General features: G+C 38.1%; 1 protein-coding gene across 3 annotated transcripts in view; it reads right to left on the bottom strand.

Moving 5' to 3' along the window:
• The window catches only part of SLC44A1 (solute carrier family 44 member 1), a 180,872-nt gene that overhangs the window by 22,487 nt on the left and 135,767 nt on the right, over nucleotides 1-22,618 (bottom strand). Inside the window, exons 14-16 of one of the 3 annotated variants that reach the window (XM_049895319.1) lie at nucleotides 17,919-18,155; nucleotides 13,135-13,215; nucleotides 1,625-9,947 (exon numbers count right to left, since the gene is read on the bottom strand). In XM_049895319.1, the coding sequence (XP_049751276.1) occupies nucleotides 9,924-9,947; nucleotides 13,135-13,215; nucleotides 17,919-18,155 (342 nt within the window). In that variant the 3' untranslated portion in view covers nucleotides 1,625-9,923. Of the gene's footprint in view, nucleotides 1-1,624; nucleotides 9,948-12,800; nucleotides 13,216-17,918; nucleotides 18,156-22,618 lie in introns of those variants that run through there. The other 2 variants (XM_049895321.1, XM_049895322.1) reach the window with 2 other exon arrangements.

Here is a 22,618-nt window from a genome sequence, read left to right as displayed (position 1 = left end):
ACCCAATCGACTAACAGTGCCTACAGAACTGGTTAAGAGAACGTCTACTGTAACTTCATTTTTTACATATAAATTTTTCCACAAAAATGAGATCATGCTATATATACTGGTTTATCCCCTGCTTGTTTCACTGAGTATACTGTGAACATTATTTCAAGCCATTAAATGTTATTTACATCATTTTTAATGCCTGCCCAGTCCCTCTTGTTAACTTCTGCTTATGCTTTATCAGACTTTTAAAACTACGTACCTTTCTCAATTTCCTCTTTGCCAGTACTGATAGAAAGCTTGGAGTTTGGTCTTATGCTGAGCCTAGGGTTTCTTATAAAGCTAACCTCCTTTTCCCAATTTTCACCTTTTTAAACATTTTTATGTAAAATGTTTTATTCTGGTGTAAGCTGCAAGAATCCTTCTGGAAGATGGATTAAAAAAAAAAGAGTAGACCAAACACAAACCCCTAATATCCTGTTTCCAAGGATGAGATTACAGAACGAGATGATGTGAGGCTGACTGAATGCCCCACTTTTTTTTTTTTTTTTTGCCTTGAAAGCAGTTCCTTACCATTCCCTCTTTAGTCTGGCATACTTGGTCAGGGAGTTTGTAACTACCTAGAGAGCTTTCAGACTTCTTTTGAAATTGCTGATAGTCCATGAAATGACCTAATAACTAGCTTAACTTTTTCCAGGGTCCTAAATTTAACCTAGGTGTATTTTCTAATGCTGGCTTCTCATGATTTAAAATGATTTGAATAAGGCATAATATCAAACCGAAGGCATAAAGTATTTACTTTCACTACTTCTGCCACAACTAAAAAATGATGTGAGGAGGCACAAACGCAAAGATACAAGACCAAAGAGCCTGACCGGATAGAAACTGGCTTCTTTCTAAACCCTTTACCACCTAAAAGAGTTCTGTGTTGTACAGCTACTGAAAGAAGCTCAATTTTTACAATTTACATAGCAACCTGGAGTATACAAGTGGTGTGCCTCCTGAAAGAACCCTCAAGATTGTTCTAAAATTTGAGGCTGAGTTCAGGCTACACTTTTCATAGCCAAACAAAGAGGAAAGACTTCAGGATCCCTTTCAGGGAATGTGAGGCTTTTCACAGGCTCTTTAATCACTAGATCACTAACCAAAAACCAAACCTGCTGCTGTGGAGTCAATTCTGACTCCTAGAGATCCCACAGGGTTTCCAAGGCTGCGGAAGCAGACTGCTGCATCTTTTCCCCCAAAGCCACTGGTGGTTTCAAACTGCCGACCTTTTGGTTAGCAGTTGACTGCTTTAACCACTGTACCACCAGGGCTTTGGGTGGTCTGTATGATAGAAATTGTACAAATCTGCATCATAGTCACTCAAAAAAGAATTAACAGTCCAAACTGGTTAATATTCCTCAGCATCTTATAAACATCGGTAGTATTTGAGGACTGCTCGCAAATATTCTATAACAACTCCTTTTGGCAGGATGGTATAAACAACCATGGTTGTTATTTGGGCATTAGCCACATTTGCAAATTAAAGGCAACTCTGCCTGCACAGGATCCTCTCAGGAAAAATCCAGAATTACAAAATCCTAAAATTTGGAGAAGTTTATTTGTATTGCAAAAAATCTTCCCCTTAAAGAGTACCCCTTAGACATTTAAAACATGGTTCTCTTTAAACAAGCTTGATTTTTCCAAACTTTAATGGGGGCACATTTAAGCTACTGCCTAAATTAAAGCACATGATAGTTTCAAGAACCAGTAATTCAGTACAGATAGAGCCTTCAAGTTATGTGCAGGGTACTGTACCAGGCACAAAAATGTGTTTTCCATAGTGAATTTACCAAATGGAGGCTTTTCTGCCCTGCCTGATGGCTGAATGCAGCTGCAACCTCAGCGTTCACATGGCAACTCAGACTTCAGCTCTTCAGCCTGGCCAGGCAGTGCATGAATTTTGTACTTCAGAAATTGGTTTTTAGAACATTTATATTTCATACTCCAAGGACCCTAGGACATGCTGAGAAACGCTGGGAAGTAATAGCTTAAAAATTCTAGGGTACGCTTGTAGTAGACGCACCTAATCGGAAACAAAGATGTTGTGCAGGATGGCAACCTACTATCTGTCACCACCCTGGACAAGGGAAAGTGTCGTAACACAGTAGACAGTCACATTCTTTCCTAGAAAATTTTATTGATTACATTAAAAAATCCTATACATTTGTTAGACTAAAATACAGTTTTCATTATAATTCTGGCAACTGAGTCAGTACACAGAGAAAACTTAGCATTAGATCAGCACTTTTTTTTTCCTACTTCATATTTCTGCACAAGAAAAACATTTCAAAGCTCCATTTCATATAGGCTCATTGTACCCTGAAGCCAGATGGAACTCCATCTAATTCAGAGCTCTTGGAAGTTCATTCCCCAACAAGATTTGGTAACTCCAGAAAGTTAATTGCTTAATATACATATTTTAAAAGTCCTCTGAGAGCAAGATGCTCCATCTGAAAGTCTGCACTGTGTTAGTAATGACAGTCACAATACTAGGGCTACAGCCGTGTCTGTGGGGGCACGTTCAAGCACCTAATGTTTGTTTCCCCACATGAATACAGTGTAGTGACTGTAATAAGGAAAAACCCAAAATGACACTAAGGTAAATGATCTCCAACTATGGTACCCATGGAAGGCTTAACTGTGACCCTACAGTTCATAATGGACAGACAGGACCTGATACAGAAATTCATACGGGTACTATGAAATAGGATGGAAATGACAAAAGGGGGGAGGGGCATCAGACTGTAGAACGTACTTCAGTGAGAAACCAAGAGACACTGACGTGCGTTTTCTATTCATCTCTCTCCATACACTGGACTGGCCTGACACTGGAGGTGACGACAGTGCCTAAGAGATCACAGCAGGTCCCTATTGCATTGACCGATCTTTAGAATCTGGCTGCCTTATTCTAGGAATTCTATTCTAAACTCCAGGAGTTCGGAAAGGCTGTGCCAGCCAGTACTTACGAGTTGGACCTTTGGTCTTCAGAAGATATGCTTTTGTCTTTGGTTGATTTTCCAGAGCCCCTGTCATGGTGTTAGGTGCCCTCCACACTTTTCTCCTCATCTTTTTCTAAGTATTAATAAAGTATTTTTTTTCTTCTTATAATCAAATCACTGAACTTACTTGACTGGAAGAGCTATTAGAAGTGCATGCAGCGGTCAACAGCATTCTGAGCCAGTGTAGTTGAACCTTCTTTTCATCATGGATCTCCTAACCTATTGCTGCTGAGTTGATTCCAACTCACAGTGACCCTACAGGACAGAGTAGAACCACCCCATAGGGTTTCTAAGGCTGTAAATCTTTATGGAAGCAGACGGCTGCATCTTTCTTCTGCAGTGACTGGTGGTTTCGAATTGCTGACTTTTTGGTTAACAGCTGAGTGCTTAACTGCTCCACCACCGGGGTTCCTTAACCCTCATATAAGAGGGAAGAAATAAGAAAACTTCAACATACAACACAATCTAGTAGCACTAAAGCATACAGTAAAAGAAAGGTAATTTTCTCCATGTAACAACCTCCGAAAATCAAAACTACCAACAACGAAAGGGGCCAAAAAAGAAGTTCTGAGCGTGGGCTGCTGGAATCCAGTGAATAGGGAAATTTTACAGAGTAGAACTGCCCCATAGGGTTTCTAAGGAGTGGCTGATGGATTTGAACTACTGACCTCTTGGTTAGCAGCTGTGGCTCTTAACCACAGCACCACCAGGGCTCCTTTGTGACAAAAGGACATATGGAAATTAGATACTTACACTAGACTTAGGCCCTCTTCACCCAATACGAGATTTTCCATCAGTGGTCTCTCCATTTACTACTGTTAAGGGTTCACTAAACCTTTTTGGGGGATGTGGGATGGTGTAGGGAGCTGGTTTTTCTCCTTTCTTCACCACCAGTTGTAAGTTTTCCACTACGTTCTCCAGCTTGGAAATGTACGTTAATGTCTATAAATCATGAAACCATGGAAACAAATCTTACAAGAACAGCAAACTTGTTTAAGGATTTCTGCCTGCTTTCTCAGAGGCCTACAGAGCCTTCCATGTAGATGCGGCACCCTCACCTAATAGTGAGGTGCAGATGTGAGGAAATCCAAGTGCTTCCCCAAAGAAGAAAAATGGAGTGATGTGGGCAATGGAGATGCAGCCCACTGGCAGTGGTCCAAGGCTGCTCTAGTGGGTGACTAGAAAATACTCAAAACAGGAACGCAGCTCTCTGATTTACAGAGGGAGAAAGCATAGCTTTTGAATTTCTTCCCTCAGTATCTGCTCCTCTGACTTTCCAATAAAAAAAAATTGTTGCCAACTCTGGACTGGACTAATTTATCATCATCTTTAACTGTACTTGGTCATGTTACTGGATATATTTTTAGACAGTGATATACTGATATCACTATGCCACATAATGTCATACTGAGCTACAAAAAAAGAATCAAGTGTTTTGGTAGATGGATAACTACAAGGATTCCCTGTTCTTTTCTTCTTGGACTTTTTGTCCATTGCAAATAATTTGGTACCTTGCCAAAAATCCCCCCCCAGGACATATACACCCTCACACCCCAGGAAAATCTCACTGTTTTGAAGATACAGTGTTGACCATCTTGTTATTCATGCAGATTAGTGCTGTTTCTAGTTCGAAACCTGGTACTACTTTATACAAAGTCTTCAAGTTATAAAAATGATCCCGGGCCAGAAGGTGGTAAGGACCATCTTAAAAGTATCTTCAGCGGAGGCCTAATCACTACCTCATTTCAAAACATGTTACCAATACAACTTTAGAGCAGGTTTTCGACTTGTATTTATAAGTCTCTGAGCGGGTGGTGGTGTGGGGCCCTGAAAGCATATATAACGTTCACAGAAGTGTTTCTGTGCATTTGGGGGAAGACAGTGCACAGCTTACGCAAGATTACCAAAGGGGTTCACGACCTCCTCAAAAGATTAAGAATCCGCTTCTGAATATTGAATATGAAATGCAGGTCTTATCTAAGCACATAAAAGTGAAAAATCTCTGAAATATTTGGAAATGGCCACATTTTCATCTTCAACTAGATCTTAACTAGACCATCAGCCTGAAAGCTTTCTTATTTTGTGATCCCTGGTCTAGATTCTTTATTCCTCAGGGAATCATTTGAGTTGTCTAATTAAAACTAAAGAAAACAGCCTAATATTTGAGTCCGTACCATTTCTATACCTTTTTCACATATTTACTAATGAACTGCTTTAGAACATAACGAACTTAAATCCTGTCCATGTAATTTACAAAAGTTTCGATTGTTCATGCAATATTAAAGCTGAAACATCATTGGTCCTTTTAAAATGCATATAAAAATCAAGGAGATGGAGAGGAAGAACGGGCAGTATAGTATTTCTGCGGAAAAGAAAGGCTTTCCATAGAAATGGTCGAGTTTACAAAGTTTGCGCTGAAGTTTTCCATAAGAAAGATATTTTCAAAGATGTAAATAGTAGATTAAAATTTTCCACTTAAAATAAAACTTACAGTATAAGAATTTGGCTCAAATTTATAAAATTTGAAGGGGGAAAGTGTGATATTTAAAATTTATAAGCATAAACTTTTTTTTTTTTTTTTTTTTTGCTTTTTAAAGTTTGCTAGCTGTAGATTTTCTCTAGGCACACTCAAGGGTCATGCTTTCTCAAAATCTGGGCTATATGCCATTAAACAAAGATGAGTTAATTCCAAAAGCAGCCACTGTACATGAACAGTGCCTGCTTTTCAAAAGGGTTGACATGCATTCCTTAGTACACAAAGATACATGAATATGCATTCAAAGCAAAAGGCATTCTATGCTGTGAATACATAACACACAAATCTCTGCTATATGCATTTACCACTATGAATTCACAATTTTCCAATATATATTCACAGACCACATCTTAGCAACTCTAGGCAAGCCATTATAGTGCACTCCTGTCAGATGAAATGTTTGAATACAGAAATTAACTGTGGCAGGTACACTGATAAGCCTCCAGACTCTGAGGAGATATATATATGTATATATATTTTAGTAGCGGCAACTACCATAAAAAAGCAGAAGAGAACTTACTTATTAAAAGGGAAAAGCTTAAAGACCTTTCTGAAAGATGGTTCTCAGAGGCAATGTTAAGGCTATTGGAAACTGCAAAAATTCAAAGAAGGTTACTGACAATATGATAAAATAAAATGTCCAAGTCACCATAACTGGCAGCTCTGGGCTTGAAACTGAGCCCAGAGTTCCACTTTGCAGGCTGGAGTGCCTCTTGCAATGGCCCTTAGTAGCAAGTGGTAGTGCATGGCTGAAATGTCTGCTGACATGGCCTCCAAATATTTGGTGGCTGCAGTTCCTATAGCTGCTTTGAGGAAGAGGGAAGGAGAGGCATACTCTGGTTTAAAGCAGTTCAGGACCAGGAGTAAGGAAAGCGTCAGCTTCTTACAACCAACTACAGGGATGAATCCTGAAACTGCCCTGGGAAGGCAAGGGAGCCCCTGGCAGACACCAAGGTCAGTGGTATTGGGAAAAGCTTAAAATCAGCAGCTCCATGCCCTTTGCTGAAAAAAATAAGAGTGAGAGAGCATCTCTAAAAAAGAAAACCTTATTTCCAACATGATTTTTAAATACACTCAGTTAGTGCCTCCTCCTCAACCTTTATGGAAAAAGTGTGAGAACCTATATACAGCTAAGCTACTTAAGTTCCAGTGACTTAGGATTTGATTTTGCTCTAGGATAGCACTGATGCTTTAATCCTAAACATTAAACACTGCATTAAATGGTTTGAAGGAACAACCTACTTTGAGCTTTGTTCATCCATGCAAGGATTATATAATCTCAGTGCGCTAGCTAAATTCCTAATGTTCTATTACTATTGTGCTGCTAAGCCTCCCAAAGAAGATTGGTCCTCTTGGACTTATACTGAAATACCACCTTTTCCCTTCCATGTTATTATTATGGCAGAACTTACTCTTAAGGCAGGAGCCTAGGAGGTCTAAATTATGTACCAGAGCCTTAGTTATGTGATGGCAGAAAGCCTAAGAATACTCTGGTCATTGCCATTATTGATAAATAAGGACCAAAGCTGTAACTCTAGAATTGAGTCCTCAATGCTGTTTTGAAGATCCATCATAGAAAGACAAAAATCACAACATGGAGTCAATGGTCTATAAAATTACTCAGGTACTCCACATTTCACTGATAATTTTTGTTCTTCATCTATTCTTCTCACTTGGGCAGAAGATGGAGGCTGTGAGCAAATACCAATAAGGCAGCCCATAAGCTAGCTGAAGAATGATTTTGCAATGAAAGAAAGTGGCAGCAGGAATAACTAAACATAACCTCAACACATTCAAAATATTGCTAAAAAGCCTCTGAGAGGCTTTATTGAATTAATCAGGAATGAAGTTTATATGAGAGTGATATCCTATATATCAAATATCTCTGTATATGCCTGTGTAATATATATGCATATATTTGCATATATCTATATGGCACACAAATTTACTTAGGGAAAACACTCTGGCAATTAATTTGAGACTCAACATGGTTAAACATAGATCATCATTTCTAAACACAATGTTAGTAAAACAAAATTTATTTGTAAAACAGGACCTGTTATATAAAATGGCACACAATCAAGTTATACAAAAATACAAAATTTCTTTCTGATTACAATTCTAGTTGCAAATGATGATTAGAAAGCATTCCTGGTGGCTTCCAAATAGCTGTGATTGGGAGCATACGGAACAGGGAGCAGCAAGAGTCCATGATGCTGGGATGTCCAAGTGAGTAGAACCTAATTTCCAAATTCAAGACTTCGATCGGGTCACTTTGGAGGGATACCTCCTAAAATAGCTAGCTCCTTGGAATATCTTCTGTTTTGATACCCATCTTCCAGACTTTTGCCAGCCCTAAATTTAGTTCCCAATGTTTCTGAATGTCCAAAATCTGTGTGACTATGAAACATGATATTCTGATTTTCTTACATCATTTGCTCTCTCACCGTTTTGGACAACTGATAGTTACATAATTATATTATTCCATTTCAAATGATATAAAAGAGTACAGTGATGCTGTCTGGCGACACTAGATATTAACTTCTGGAGGATTATTGTTTTAAAATAGCTATGCTCACAATGTTGGTTTTCCAGTTCGGGCCAAGACATGAGCTTTAAATTGCGAGTTGTTTGTTTTTTTTTTTTTAAGTCCAGACTCTTATTGCAAATATTCTGAAAAATCAGAAATATTACATGAGCTTTGAAAATAAAACCAGGGCATTTAGCAATTTTTAGCCTAGCTAGAGTAAAGCACACCGACACTTAAAAGAAAAAAAAAATACAATTTACCTTTTGCAGCAATTTAAAGGTCCAACCCTTTGAAAGGAAGCACATTAGCAAACAGCTGCTTATTAAGCCCTAGTGACATTAATTGTATGCTTTTCTATAATACCGTTCTAAATCACTGTCTTATTCTGGTAGGAGGCAATGCTTTCTTTCAAAAGATTCGCCTTCCGTGGAATGATAAAATGCTGAGGCTTTTTTTTTTTTCTTCTTGTTTTGTACAGAGCCTGTATTTAGTGCAATAAGTTTAAAAAATTTGCTCTGAAATATTTACTTTACATTAACAAAAATAGCTTTTTTTAAAAAAATCGTAACAAAAAGGAGTTATCGCATAAACAGATCATGAATTAGTCTTAGCAAATTACACTTTTTTTTTCTTAAAGCATTCACCATTACAATAAGCAGAACAATGGAATATTAGCCATTCATATCTGGTAAGCTTCAGGAATTAAAAAAAAAAAAAAAACCCACCCCCAAACAAAAAGAACAATCTACACTTGAGGATCAAAACATTAACCCAATCTTCATTTAAACATTGTAGAATTCTGGATACTCAATGCATTTCTAAGGAGAGGAGCACCTGCCAGTGTGTTTTCAGATTTTATACCAAGCATTTGAATAAAATGGCCTTGGAGCCCTAAGCCACTGACGTTCCTCTGAAGCAGAAGCCTAAGCACCGGAATTTTCAATGCTTTGTGTTCCATGCTTCTCTCCCTTCTTTAGTCCTCCCAGCATTACTTAATCTGCAAATCAATGCACAGAAACTTAAAGGCTAAACTTGCTGGGTGCCCCCAGGTTCCTTTCAAATCAGGCACACAAATGTGTGGAGGATGCTACTAAAGTCAAAAATGAAAGACAAAATATAAGAAAAAAGTTTGCATAAGAAAGATTATCTACCCTTTTCTTTTTACCTACTCTCTTTTATAGAAGCATTAGGGTAAACTACAAATACCTGAGGAGTTGGTTACTTTTTAATGTTCGCTGACAAATGTATGACCTATTATGAAAATTCCCATATTGGGCCCACTGGTATGTTTCTAAAAGTAAAATGACATGGCTTCTTTGATTGGGGGAAAGTGATTGGAGGAATTCCTTATTTATCTGAAAGCACATGCCTAGTCTTGTCCCACTAGGACTTATGCCTTAGTAAAATAAGATCTTGATTTTATACACACGTCAGGGAATCACCCCTGAAAACTTTTAGACAAAGAATTTGGTACAATAATTTTATCTAATTTAAATAACTAAAGTTAAAATCTCCTCTAAGTTATTAAAAATGTTAATCAGATATGAATCTTAACATTTCCATTAAGACAATTACAATCGAAAACATTAAGTGACGGAAGTTGCCTTGTAAAAGCCACCCGTATGAAAGGAGTACATGTTTGACAAAAATAAGCATAAAAAAGGTATTAAATCCCTGTTCCTTTTCTCTGATTTTGGCTGATTATGTGTGTGTGTGTATATACATATACATATATACACATATACACACACCCACACACACAAATACATAGTTATGTGTATATATTGTTTTGGAATGTCAGTGGGTTCCATAACGGTCGCTAGGTTCAAGCAGAACTTGTTCCCGAAGCCTAGAAAACAAAGTCATACAGAGTATAATCTTAGACAATTACCATTAAAAAGAGATCATGAATGATGTTACAAATATACACATGGTCACAAACAGCAACAGGGCAAAATGGATTGTGAAATCTTCTCCCTTGAACCTATACTCTAGGGGCTGAAATTCCTACACATGTTGAATGTCACACTTCCTTCTAGATCATCTTTGAGATACACAGAGTTCCTTTAATGCCCCATTTTTCCTCTCCCTTTCCTCTATAAGTTCTTTACCATATGATAGCAAGCAGATGGCCACAGAAGTTCTTCCCTAAAACTGTTCATCACATTTGGTAATTTTTACCAGAATAACTTTCAGTGCATTGCAGAAAGACCTCACAAATCTTCCAAGTTTCCTTAACTAGTGAGGCTCTCCAAAAAAAAAAAAAAAAAGCCCAAGAGGAAAACCAGAAGTCCCCTATATTTAGTTCAATAACACCCTGTCAAAAGGAAAATTTAAAACCTCATTTTCCTGAACATTACTTTAAAGGCTAAAAATAAGCCCCTAAATTAAAATATCCCGTTAAGAAGGAAGACAGGCAGTGAACTCAAACAGCAGTGTTTCTAGAAGATACTGCAGAATTGGTATGATGCTCTCCTACACAACTTTCATCTAAGGGAATAACATGTGAATTAAACCAAGAAAATGCAAACAAGCAATCCTCAATTCTACCAGTCCTCAAACTTGAGGGGTAATTTGTCAGATAGTTCTTTAGAGACGCATACAAGGTGGTGATAGAAGTAGGAGTCAACTCTAATCACATATACTCCGAAAGAGTAATAAGAATTAGAGGTACTGATATGCTTAAAAAAAATAAAGCTACCCTATGAGCAACATTTTGCATTTCCTTTTTGGAGAATTTTTTAACCATTGAAAACATCATTCTTGGGGCAAATGCTACAATGTGCAAAGTACCAGAACAACAATGCATATAAAAGATATATATTGGGACACAGCAACGGGTTTATGCCATCAATCTGTAAGCAGTAACCAGGTGAACAACAGAAAATAAAAAGCAAAAACTGAATGAGGATTTTGATGCATTGAGGTAAGGAGCATGCATTTAAAACTGAAAATAGCATTAGGGAAATTTTCTTTTTAAACTTTTTGTTTCTGGTAGATTGTCACATCACCTGAAAAATTCTCCTAATATTATTACTTATAAATTAGGAGTTTAGATATAAGCAGGTATGTTTGTTGGGTAGGTGTATTTGCATCATCTACCATTCATGGAAGCCCTGGTAGCGTAGTGGTTAAGCGCTATGGCTGCTAACCAAAGGGTCGGCAGTTCGAATCCGTCAGGCGTTCCTTGGAAACTCTACGGGCAGTTCTACTCTGTTCTGTAGGGTCACTATGAGTCGAAATCGAATTGACAGCAACAGGTTATGGTTTTTTATGGTTACCATTCACTAAAGGGTAATGCAAAAACACTTGCCAATTCATGGCCAAATTTAGCTAGATCTAAACCTCCAAATATCTTTAAATGCTTATTACTGAACAATGACTTAAGAAAAGCATCAATTACAGAAAAGATAAAAAGAGAAAAAAAAAAGGATGGGGGGAGATGAGTTATGCTAAATAAGGTGTTTAGAATTTGAGATTTTACGTTCTTTTAAGTTTTAGGCTTAGAAACTTTATTTCCTGAACAATGAGGACAACCCAGTGGTGGAAGGAAGAAAGCCTTCCTCATTTCTCCATCTCTGCATAGGGTTTGCAGAGTCTTCACTGCTACACCCTTCAGTCTCTGTGAAGTAGGAGAGACAGAGAAAGAAGGGGTACAGGAGGCAAGGAACCTAACTGGAGTGATTGCTAATTAGCTTCCCTTTCCCCTCTCAATTCAATTCTTTTTGATGCATATTTAAAATCAAGACCTATGTGGAAATTCTGCATCCTTTCACTTCTGATGAGAGTTATCTACACCTGGGGAACCTAAACTTTGGATTTTAACCTTACAATCATCAACACTATTAAGAACACCACTGAAACAGGCATTGGAGAGTGTTATAAAGGAAAGCGTTTATATCTAAATGTTTTGCTGAGGCTTTATTTCAACATGCAATGATTTTGCATATACATATAACTATCACCACTCCAACAAATGAACCTATTTCTTTTACTCTTACATACTTAAATGGGCTTGTTTTATACTATACATTCAGTTGAAAACCTATAAACCAAACTGTTTATTAAAGTATTAGGGAAAAAAGAAAGGAGAGTCCTCATACTTTTGGATATTTTATGCAATTAGATGGCATGTTGTTTAAAATGGGCTGTTTAAAGATCTAGGTAATTATATAATATTTTGAAGTAAACATGCTATTTAAGAAATGATACATCTATAAAATGAGATAGCAATTAGACCAATGTATGTTAGAGATATCTGTCATTATGCAGTGGTGAGAATATCTATGGGAAAAGCAACTCAGGATTATTTTAGACTGATTAACTTTAGGATGTTTTTAAAAATAAAAATGGAGTGGAGACATATATATATATAATTAATCATTGATCAGAGATAATTTATCCTTCTCACAGCTAAGCTGGGGTGGGATTAGATCAGGTAGCCTTATTGAGTGGGAATGTAGGCATGAATGCAAATGGCCTTGCTTGCTCCTGAAAAACAGCTTAAGAAACAAAGAAAAGTACAATGCAGGCAACAGAGAAGAAAGTCAACAAGGAAAAAAAGCAACATAATCAGAACAATATTTTTTAAAAAAATGGAGGAAAATATGAATTTTAGCAAGTTGAAAGGAACTATTATTATTACCTTCCAAAATGATTTAAAAAATAAATAAATAAAACCATCAGTTCAAGTGTATAACTAAACGCTCACTGTGGTGAAAACTAAATACTGATGGTTAAAATTTAAAAAATTAAAAAAAGAGAAAACAGCCATTTTACCTTAGGGACAAAAGTATCAACCCCTACCCCACCTTGTGCTATTCCTTTCAGCTTACTTTTACAGGAGATGGTCTCATTTGTGACAAGAATTCTGCCATCCAAGTGATGGGTAAGCACACAAACAGAAAGAGCAGCATATCCTGTGTGATACAGATAGCAAAAGCTTCTCCTGAAGAAGTGCAGTCAGTGAAGACAGAGAGAGAGAGGAAATGAAAGTGAAATTCTTGGAGGGCAGCCACCTCCTCATCTCCACCTACCATCGGTTTTAGCTCTCTGGCATCGGCAGCGCCTCCCTTACCAGCTTCTTTCATTGCTTTCCTACTGTTTTCCACAAACTCCTGCAAAACAGGAACCAAATTGTATAAATTCTTGTGTCCGTACAGATTTCAGCTGGTAGATGAATTCTACAGGACGTTTACATCTTAGACTCAATCCTTGTAAGTGAATAGCCTAAAAACATAACAATAAAAAATATTTACTATCACACACAAGAGCTGCTAAATTTGTGGGGATGGACTGCAAACCACTGATATGAAATCTTTTTCAATCCATTCATTGTGACACTCTCACCAAGGCTCAAAGAGATCATGTTAATTCCATTCAGAAGAGAAAATACCTAGTATTTCTTGAAAAGACTATTTTCCCCACACATAGGTTATTGTTTTTTTGTGTGTATGTTTCAAGGTTAAGTAAAACAAGAACATTTCATTCCATAAGCTTCCTCTTTAAAATAACCCTTGAAGGCAGAAGAAAACATTGATACTACTAAGCCAGAATACAGTCTTTTTTTTTTTTTAAACCAAAACAGAAATAAGCTACTTTAAAAAAATGTCTATCTGGCCTTGACATTATTCCACAGAACAGGAAGATAGGAAGTACCAAACGGAACCTGTGGTCAGAAGTAATTAAAATGAGAATATTCCCCAGAGGAAACATTTCTACTCTGTCAAAGCTTATGGAGTAATTCTTTGTTACATATTCTTATCACTCTTGCAGAAAAAATGGAAGGGAGAAAAACTGTATTGTTCACCCTGCTTTTGATCAGTTTAACAACAAACGCTTCTTCTAAATGCCTTAATCATAGAGAGATGAAAGGATCGTAGGCCAAATTCTATCATGAAAATAACCAGTGAAAATTATAATTTAGACATTAAGAAAATTCCAAAACTTAACTGATGATATTTTCAGTAGAAGAGGTAATCAGTATCAAATAGGTCACTTAAATCATTTGAAATTTTTGATATTAAAAAAAATTTAGTCTGTTTGTTAATATGCTTATTTTAGATTTAATTTAAAAGATATATGCTCTTGGAAGATGACTTGTTATTTCAATGCCTAATATTTACCCTTCAATATTATCTATTCTGGAGATAGGAATATTTTACAGGTTAATAGCAAAGTACTAGTATTAAAAAACATCTTTAATTTTATAGCATTTGCCATCAATGGTAATACTATTTGAACCATTTTAATATAGTTTTAATTTTAATTGAGGTTGTAATATAGAGAAGCTGCAGAGGCTACATAACTGTAAGGAATCTGAATATCCATGTAAACGTTCAGATCTTGACCGATGGAAAACAATATGATCTACTAACCCTGGGTCTGTTATCTGTATTCATGAAGAAACACTTTCACTTTGGCCTGGCATATTTCACGTAATTCTTAGGTTTCCATTATTCTTTTCTCTGATTTTTCCTCAAAGTGGCATCCATTGATTTATCTCCAGTCTCACTGATTCTGTTTTCCATTGTTTCAAATTTGCTCCTAAATCCTTCTGTTGAGTTGTACATTTCTGAAATGTTGTTGTTTATCTTTTGGATTTCTAGTTGCTGTTTTTGAATGATTTCTAATTATTTATTCTGACATTTTGTTGTTGTACTATTTTCCTGCAGTTTTTATTCCTTTGTCTGTTTTCCTTGATTTTGGCTATGTTTTTGTTGGTATTGTCTGTGCGTTCCAGGATTTTGTCTATTTTTTCCTTGGTTTTTGTCTGTTTTCCTTGATCTCTTTCCTAAAAGGCCCTAAATATTAGTCTTTTGAACTCCGTATCGGGTAGTTTCATTGTCTTTTCTTCAACCGGAAGGTCATCTGATTCTTTTGGTGACTTGCTGGAGCTATCTTGTCCTGCTTTTTTATATGTTTTGATATTGTATGCTATCTCTGAAACATTATTTTCCTTATTTATGGACCGTATGTTTGTTTGTTTCATCCAGCCTTTTAATTCTGATATGTCAGGAAGACAGGCTGGGCGTGCTTTGCTGCTTGCTCATCTGTGGGCACAATACCTTATCCAAGTGAACAGGGCAGCAGCAGGCAGGGCAAGCCCGCTTCACTGTACACTGGTTTGGTGAGTCGACTGAGGGTGGACTATGGTGAGGTCGGGCAGACCCAGGGCAGTGGCTGGCTAGTGTGCCACTGGCACTCTATCCATGGTGGCGTGGCAGGGGCTGGCAGGAAGGAGAGGGAGGTGGCGTATGGGGCCAGGTAGGAGAGAGAAAGAAAAGTAAGGAAAGAAAAATAAAAAAAAAAAAAATGGAGGTATGGCAGGGGCTGGGGCAGACCTGAGGGCCAATGGGAAGAAAGGGGAGGTGATATACTGGTGGGAGCAGGAAAGAAATGAAAGAAAAAAAAAAAGATGGTGCAGCAGGAGTTAGTGGGTATGGGTGGGGCAGGCCCAAGGCGTTGGCAGGCCAGTGGCTCTCTAGTCACAGTGGCACAGTGGAGGCCAGTGGGAAGGCGGGGAGGTGGTACACAGCCCTAGGTGGGAGGGAGAAAGAAAAGGAAGAAAGAGGAAAGCCAAAAAAATGGCAGTGTGGTGGGGGCCAATGAGTGGGGGCAGGGCGGACCCAGGGGCCAGTGGAAAGGCAGAGGAGGCGATGTACTGGGTTCGGTGGGAGGGAGAAAGAAGAGAAAGAAAAAAAAAGGAAAAAAGTGGCAGCTTGGTAGGGGGCATCGGTGGGGGCAGGGCAGACCTGGGGTAGCAGGGGGCTGGTTTACCAATCACTCTCTAGTTTTGGTGGCACTGCAGGGGTCTGGTGGAAAGGGGGGGAGGTGACATAAGGGCCTAGGTGGGAGGAAGAAAGAAAACAAAAAACAAATGGTGGCATGGTGGGGGCTGGTGACTAGGGGCGGGCAGACCCTGGGGCCGGTGGGAAGGGAAGGCAGGTGAGTGCTGGGCTAGGTGGGAAGGAAAAAGAAAAAAAAAATGGCAACTTGGTGGGGGCCATGTGGAGGCAGGGTGGACCTGCGATAGCAGCAGGCTGGTGCACCAATCACGCTCTAGCCTTGGTGGTGATTCAGGTGGTCTGGAATAAGGGGGGAGAGGTGGCATATGGGGCTAAGTGGGAGGGAGAAAGAAAAGAAAGGGAGAAAAAAAAATGGCACAGCAGGAGCCCGCATACGGGGCTAGGTGGGAGGAATAAAGAGAAAAAATAATAAAAAAAATTTTTTTTTTTAATTTCAAAAACTAAAAAAAAACTAGCAGCATGGTGGAAGCTGGCAAGTGGTGGCAAGGTGGACCTGAGGGTCGGTGGAAGGGAAGGGAGATCACATGCAGGGCTAGGTGGGAAAGAAGACAAAGCAAAAAAAATAATGGTGATGTGGTAGGATGGACCTGGGGCAGCGGCAGGCCAGTAGCTGTCTAGCTGTGGCAGCGTGGCAGAGGCTGGTGGGAAGGGGTAGAGGTGACTTACGAGGCTAGGTGGGAGGCAGAAAGAAAAGGGGAAAAAAAAATTAAAAAATGGCATGGCAAGAGCTGGCAGGGCAGACACAGTGGCTATCTAGCCATGGTGGCACGGCAGGGTCCGGCAGGAAGTGGGGGGAGGTGGCATACAAGGCTAGGTGAGTGAGAAAAGAAAAGAGGGGGAGAAAAAAGCTGTGTGGTAGGAGAGGGCAGGGCAGGTGAGGGCGGAGGCTCACATTGTAGACACTGGCAGAGGGGACTGCCGGGATGGTGGGTTCTTGTTTCAACTTACCAGAAGGGTGACGGGTGGGAAATCATGTTTCTCTGGTAACTGGGTGCTCTGACTCCTGTTGGGAGCTCCTCCTATTGGGAGCTCCGTGAAGTTGCCTTCCGGTACCCCCGTCTGGGGTATTGCTGGCTAGGTTCCATGATGGCGATGCAGTGCGGCGTTAGTTGGCAGGGGACCTCCACCCTGTATCTCTTCTGATTCTCTATTTTCCATCAGTTTCTTCTGCCATTCGGTGTTTGATGTAGTTCTTTATTCATTCATTTGATGTTTAGGGTTCCAGGATTGATGTCTGCATCTGTTTTACTCAGTTTTTCAGGTCTTTGCTGCAGAGGGATGGCATGGTGTGTCTGTTTAGGATGCTGTGTTGGCTCCGCCTCCTGGCCTGGCATATATCAGATGATGAGTTTAACCAGGGATTGCAGCAGTAACATTTGGAAAGGTGGTAGGAGAAGTATGGGTAGATTACAGAACCTGGGAAATATGATTTTTGTCTTTGAGCCCCATTTCAGGAAAAGGCACTTGGAACATTAGTGGTCTAATGTTGCAATTCAAGGGCTAGAAGGTAGGTTTAAAATGTCAATTCAGATCTGTCTAACTGCAGGGGAGCAGCAGTTAGTCTGAACTCAGGACTGTTAATGGGCACTGGCCCAGTCAGGTAATTCTGAAGTGATTTTGTCCATGCCAAAAGATCTTCTTTTCTGATTTTTCCAAGACTAACTTCATTCATGGATGCTGTAAGTTTAATTCTGAATCACTCTGAGTTGTGTATAATAGAAATTAAATTTACAGAATATTTCGCAAAATATTTTTATTAGTAATTTTATCCCTAAAACCCATTGCGGTTGAGTTGATTTTGACTCAGAGCGACCCTATTAGACAGAGTAAAGCTGTCTCATAGGGTTTGTGAGGCTGTAAATCCTTACGGAAGAAGACGGCCACATGTTTCTTCCATGGAGTAGTTGGTGGGTTTGAAGCACCAACCTTTCAGTTTGCAGCTGAGCACTTTAACTACTGTGTCACCAGGGCTCCTGATCCCTGAAACAGTAGAGAGCATCTGAGGTCCTTACCATCAGCACTTTATCCATATAGAATTCTCTGCCCGGGCTTCCATCATTGTATTTTGTATCAATGGCAAAACACAAGAATAATACATCCACTACCATTTCATAAATGGACAGGAAGCAATGAGCGACTAGGAAAGCAAACAGGCAGACGATGATGAGAGGCAGCACCCATACTGTGTAATCCTGCTGGTAGTTGAGCAGCATAATCCCAGCCAAACCTGTGCTGCAGACTATCAGCACCTGAAGCAGAGAGCAGAGACGACATTTAACATCCTACACAAGAAAACCACTGTCTTTTCATCATTTGTAGACTTAAAATTCTCTTTACTATTTTATCAACGATGGTTGCATAAAGCCATTACATCTCAAATTAGGATGTGTAATTTATATAAATACTCATATATCTATATATACAGTTATACATGTACATCTTAATATAAAAACTTATACTTAAAATATTGTTTTATATTAAATATAAGCATTATAACGCTCCCTAAAACTTCTGCTTAGTCTGTGACAATTTTTAGGGTACATGTATGCACATTTATACATATAAAAAAGTCATACATACTCTTAGTACCCCAAAGAAAATTACTGACATTTTGGGGTATTTTTATCAACTTTTTAAAGTATTTTTATATATATAAAATAGTGTTACATAAGCAAATCATTAAAAGCTCTTCATTAATATTTACAGTATCATTATAAATGTTTCATAAGTACTCAGCTACATAATCTCATTTTGTGCATGACTTATAATTTATTTAACCATTCTCGTACTGTTGGAGATTTGTTTTCAGACATAAATAATGCTGCAACAAACATCTCAAAGTCTTTTCTGTTTCATGTTATTTCACATAGACTATGTAGTAAATTTAATATAATTTGCTATGAAGTTTAGATTTGGACTGTCTGTGAAAAAAGAGGTTACCAAAAAATCCATGCTGTAAAAATGAAAGAAAAGAATCTGCTTATTTTCAAGAACCACCTACATTGATGCTTTATCAAAATCTCATATACAACACTTGAAATTTTTGGTGGCTCTTTCAATACATTTTATTTCAGCCTTTTCAATAACCCTATGAATGGTGTATGCAAACATTATTATCCCTATTTTATAGACTGGGAAAATGCTCAGAGATGCCACCATACTTGCCCAAAGTCACAGAGTAAATAAATAGCAGATACCACTCAACGGTCTTGGGATGCCAATTCCAGTGCTTTTTGCCAGTAAAAACTCAGCAAAAACTTGGAAACTGATACATAGCAGTGATAGGTTATATTGAATCCCAGACATATTCTTGTCCAACCCTTTAGTTGGCCTACCTTGCAGTTCTAAATAGCAAAGGAAGAGTCATCTAGAACTACAGCTTTTCCTTGTCTAATGCTGAGGACAGGCAGACTGTGAATTCTTCTCTTTTCTCCACTGTTTATCAGCATGAACACAGCTTTCATTCTGTGTTGCTATAATGCATTAGATGACAAGTTGGGTGAACTATAAATTGCTGTCTTTCTTAGATGCTTGCAGGGGCAAATCTGGGTCTGCTTAACCTTTATAAGACCCCTTTATTTTTGCAGCAACACTTCTGAATCTTCTCTTTTAGTGACTTAATTTGGGGGTGATTTCCATAAATGGCTAATTGTACCCATTTTCTTTGACTCTGGTGTGAAATTGAAAGAGTTTAAAATGAGTTATTCCTCATCTCTTCTTCAAATTCTGCAGATTCACCTTATTGGAGGGCTGAGGTTCTTTATGTTCTCACTACATCACTAAAAGACAACTCACATTTGAAGTATCAAAGTCAGTTATGCAAGAGGGTGTAGCTCACACAAACTAGATATTGAGACAAATTAGACATTGAGACAAAAAGATGCTGCAACGGAAGTTTGGAAATGATGTTGTGCGAGAAACAACTTCAAAAACTAGTGTTGTAAACCAAAAAAGCCAAAGAAATGTAGTAATGACTCTCAAATATAATGAAAAGCTATTGTGCACTTATTCAAGCACAGGAAACATGGGAGTTTTTCAAACTTCAGAGAGGCCAGGAATCCTTGGGGAGTTTGTGAACGATGCAGATTCCTGATCCTTTCCCCAGAGAGTCTGATTGGTTGGATCTGGGGTGAAGCCTAGGTATCTGCATTTTAAAAGTATCCCAGGTGACTGTGATAAAGTCCACAGTCTACACCTTAAGAAACCCTAGTCTATATCAGTGGTCCCCATGGTAGGGTACGCATACCTCAGAGAGTGTTCAAGAGGATAGTCTGGGACTTCTATTTGTGTTTATTTCATACATCTAAAATTCATTTTTTTTAGAATGCTTTATAATTCATGTAATGGCTGCAACTATGGGCTCAAACATAGCAATGATCTTGAGGATGGTGCAGGACCAGGCAGTGTTTTGTTCTGTTGTACACAGAATCACTATGTGTTGGAACAGACTCGAAGGCACCTAACAACAACAAACATAATGTATATAATATTAGCAAAAGCTGTATATATATCATTAATAAATAAATATACTGGGGATGTGTGTTCAAAATTTTTTTCATAATAGGATGCACAATTTTGAAAGTTAGGACACCACTAATAATTATTTGAGATTCACATATAGGGTTGAATAGAAAAAAAGGAAAAGGGAAGGATGCTAGTTTTGGAGTGAAAATGATGTATATTTGAATCACAGGTTAGTACTTGGTCTTGGGACTCTAATCAAATTCTTTTAACCTGAGCCCATTTTCTTATCTTTAAAAGAGACATAATGATACATACCTCCTCATAATTGTTAAAATAAGAATTCTGAAAGCATTTAACAGTGCCTGACAATTTTTTTTTTTTTTTTTTTTTTTGATACCATGAACCCTGCATTCATGATGTCCTTCTCCCTATGGAGCCATGTTTTAACAGATTTACAAATAGGGGGCCCTGGTGACACAACGATTAGGCACTCAGCTGCTAACTGAAAGGTTGGTGGTTTGAACCCACCCAGCTGCTCTGTGGGGGAGAGACCCGGCAATCTGCTTCCATAAAGATGACAGCCAAGAAAACCCTATCGGGCAATTCTCTTGTGTCACGTGGGGCTGGTATGAGATGACATCAACTCGATGGTATACAACAACAACATCAATAAAATAGCATTTATAAGTAATAATTCATGTTCTCAGTTTTTATTAATCAAAGCCAAATAAATTATCAACCAGAACATATAATCGATGTGAGAAAAAGTAATATTGAATAGCAGTAAAATAACTTCACACAGAAGCAAAGAAACCTGAAACTCTGGTTTTTTTGTATAGCTTTATGGGGGCAAATATGTAACTTTTTATTAGATTTAAAATTTTAAACATAGCTTATAAATCTCCTTTCTTTTATTTGAGGACTCTACAGGCCAGTGGTCACAGGTAGATAGCTAAGGTCCCTTCCAAATCTAAATTACCACCTAAAAACCTCTGGGACTCCATAGAAAAGAAACCAATGAAACAGTCTTATTTCTTTTCAAATAGAAGGTTTTTTTTAATTAAATTTTAAATTTTGAGATGACTGTGAATTTGCATGCAGTTGCACAAAATAATACAGAGAGTTCGTTCTCACGTATCTTTTATCCAGTTTGTCCCAACAGTAACTTCTTAAAAAACTATAGTGCAACTTCACAATCAGGATACTGATGTCGATACAGTCAAGATATAAAACATTTCCATCACCACAGATCCCTTGTTGACCTTTTATAGCCACCCCCACCTCCCCCACCCCTATTCCTAACCCCTGGCGACCACTGTGTGATCCATTTCTATAATTTTGTCATTTCAAGAATGTTATATAAATGAAATCATAAAGAATGTAATCTTCTGGACCTGGCGTTTTTCATTCAGCATAATTCCCTCAAGATTCATTCAAGTTGATGCATGAATCAAAGCTTGTTCCTTGAATTGCTCTGTATATAAGTACTTTTATTTTATGTTGCTTCATATCTTTCTTGGTGTTACCAAAAACCAAACTCATTGCCTTCAAGTCGATTCTGACTCACAGTGACCCTATAGGACAAAATAGAAAGGCCCCATAGGGTTTCCCCAAGGCTGTGCTCTTTATGGAAGCAGACTGCCACATCTTTCTTCCATGGAGTGGCTGCTGGGTTCCAACTGCTGACCTTTCAGCTAGCAACTGAGATCTTAACCACTGTGCCACCAGGACTCCTTTTCTTAGCAATAGGGATAAATTAAACATATGTAAACAAAATATGTGAATCCTTTCCTGAATCAATCATACAGCATATAAATAATGATAACAGTAACAGTGCCAAAGACTGTTCTTAGCCTTTGGCATGGATTAACTCATTCGATCCTTATTATAAAAAAAAAAAATTTTCTCTTATTCAAAAACTTGACAGGAATGCATACAATAATCATAGCATAAGTTCAACTACAAATTTTGAAAATATATTTATCTACAGTTTTAGTCTTAATTGTTTTAGGATGACATTGTCAAAGAAATTTTTCACTTCAAATCACTCAGTGTTACCATGCTTCTTTATTCTTTCCAAAAACATTTTAAAAGCATAGTGGCTAGAGCAATCTAAGTGTTCAATAGTAAGAGAATGTTTAAGTATAGCATTTGATGGACCATCACGATAATGAGTACTTAGGAAGATTATCAAAGCAATATGGAAAATGCATACGATAAAATGTGAAGGGCAAAGGGCAGGACAAAT

Source organism: Elephas maximus, chromosome 9 (assembly GCF_024166365.1).
Source record: "Elephas maximus indicus isolate mEleMax1 chromosome 9, mEleMax1 primary haplotype, whole genome shotgun sequence".
NCBI classification, from domain to species: Eukaryota; Metazoa; Chordata; class Mammalia; order Proboscidea; family Elephantidae; genus Elephas; species Elephas maximus.
This window is presented reverse-complemented; position numbering and strand designations above follow the sequence as displayed.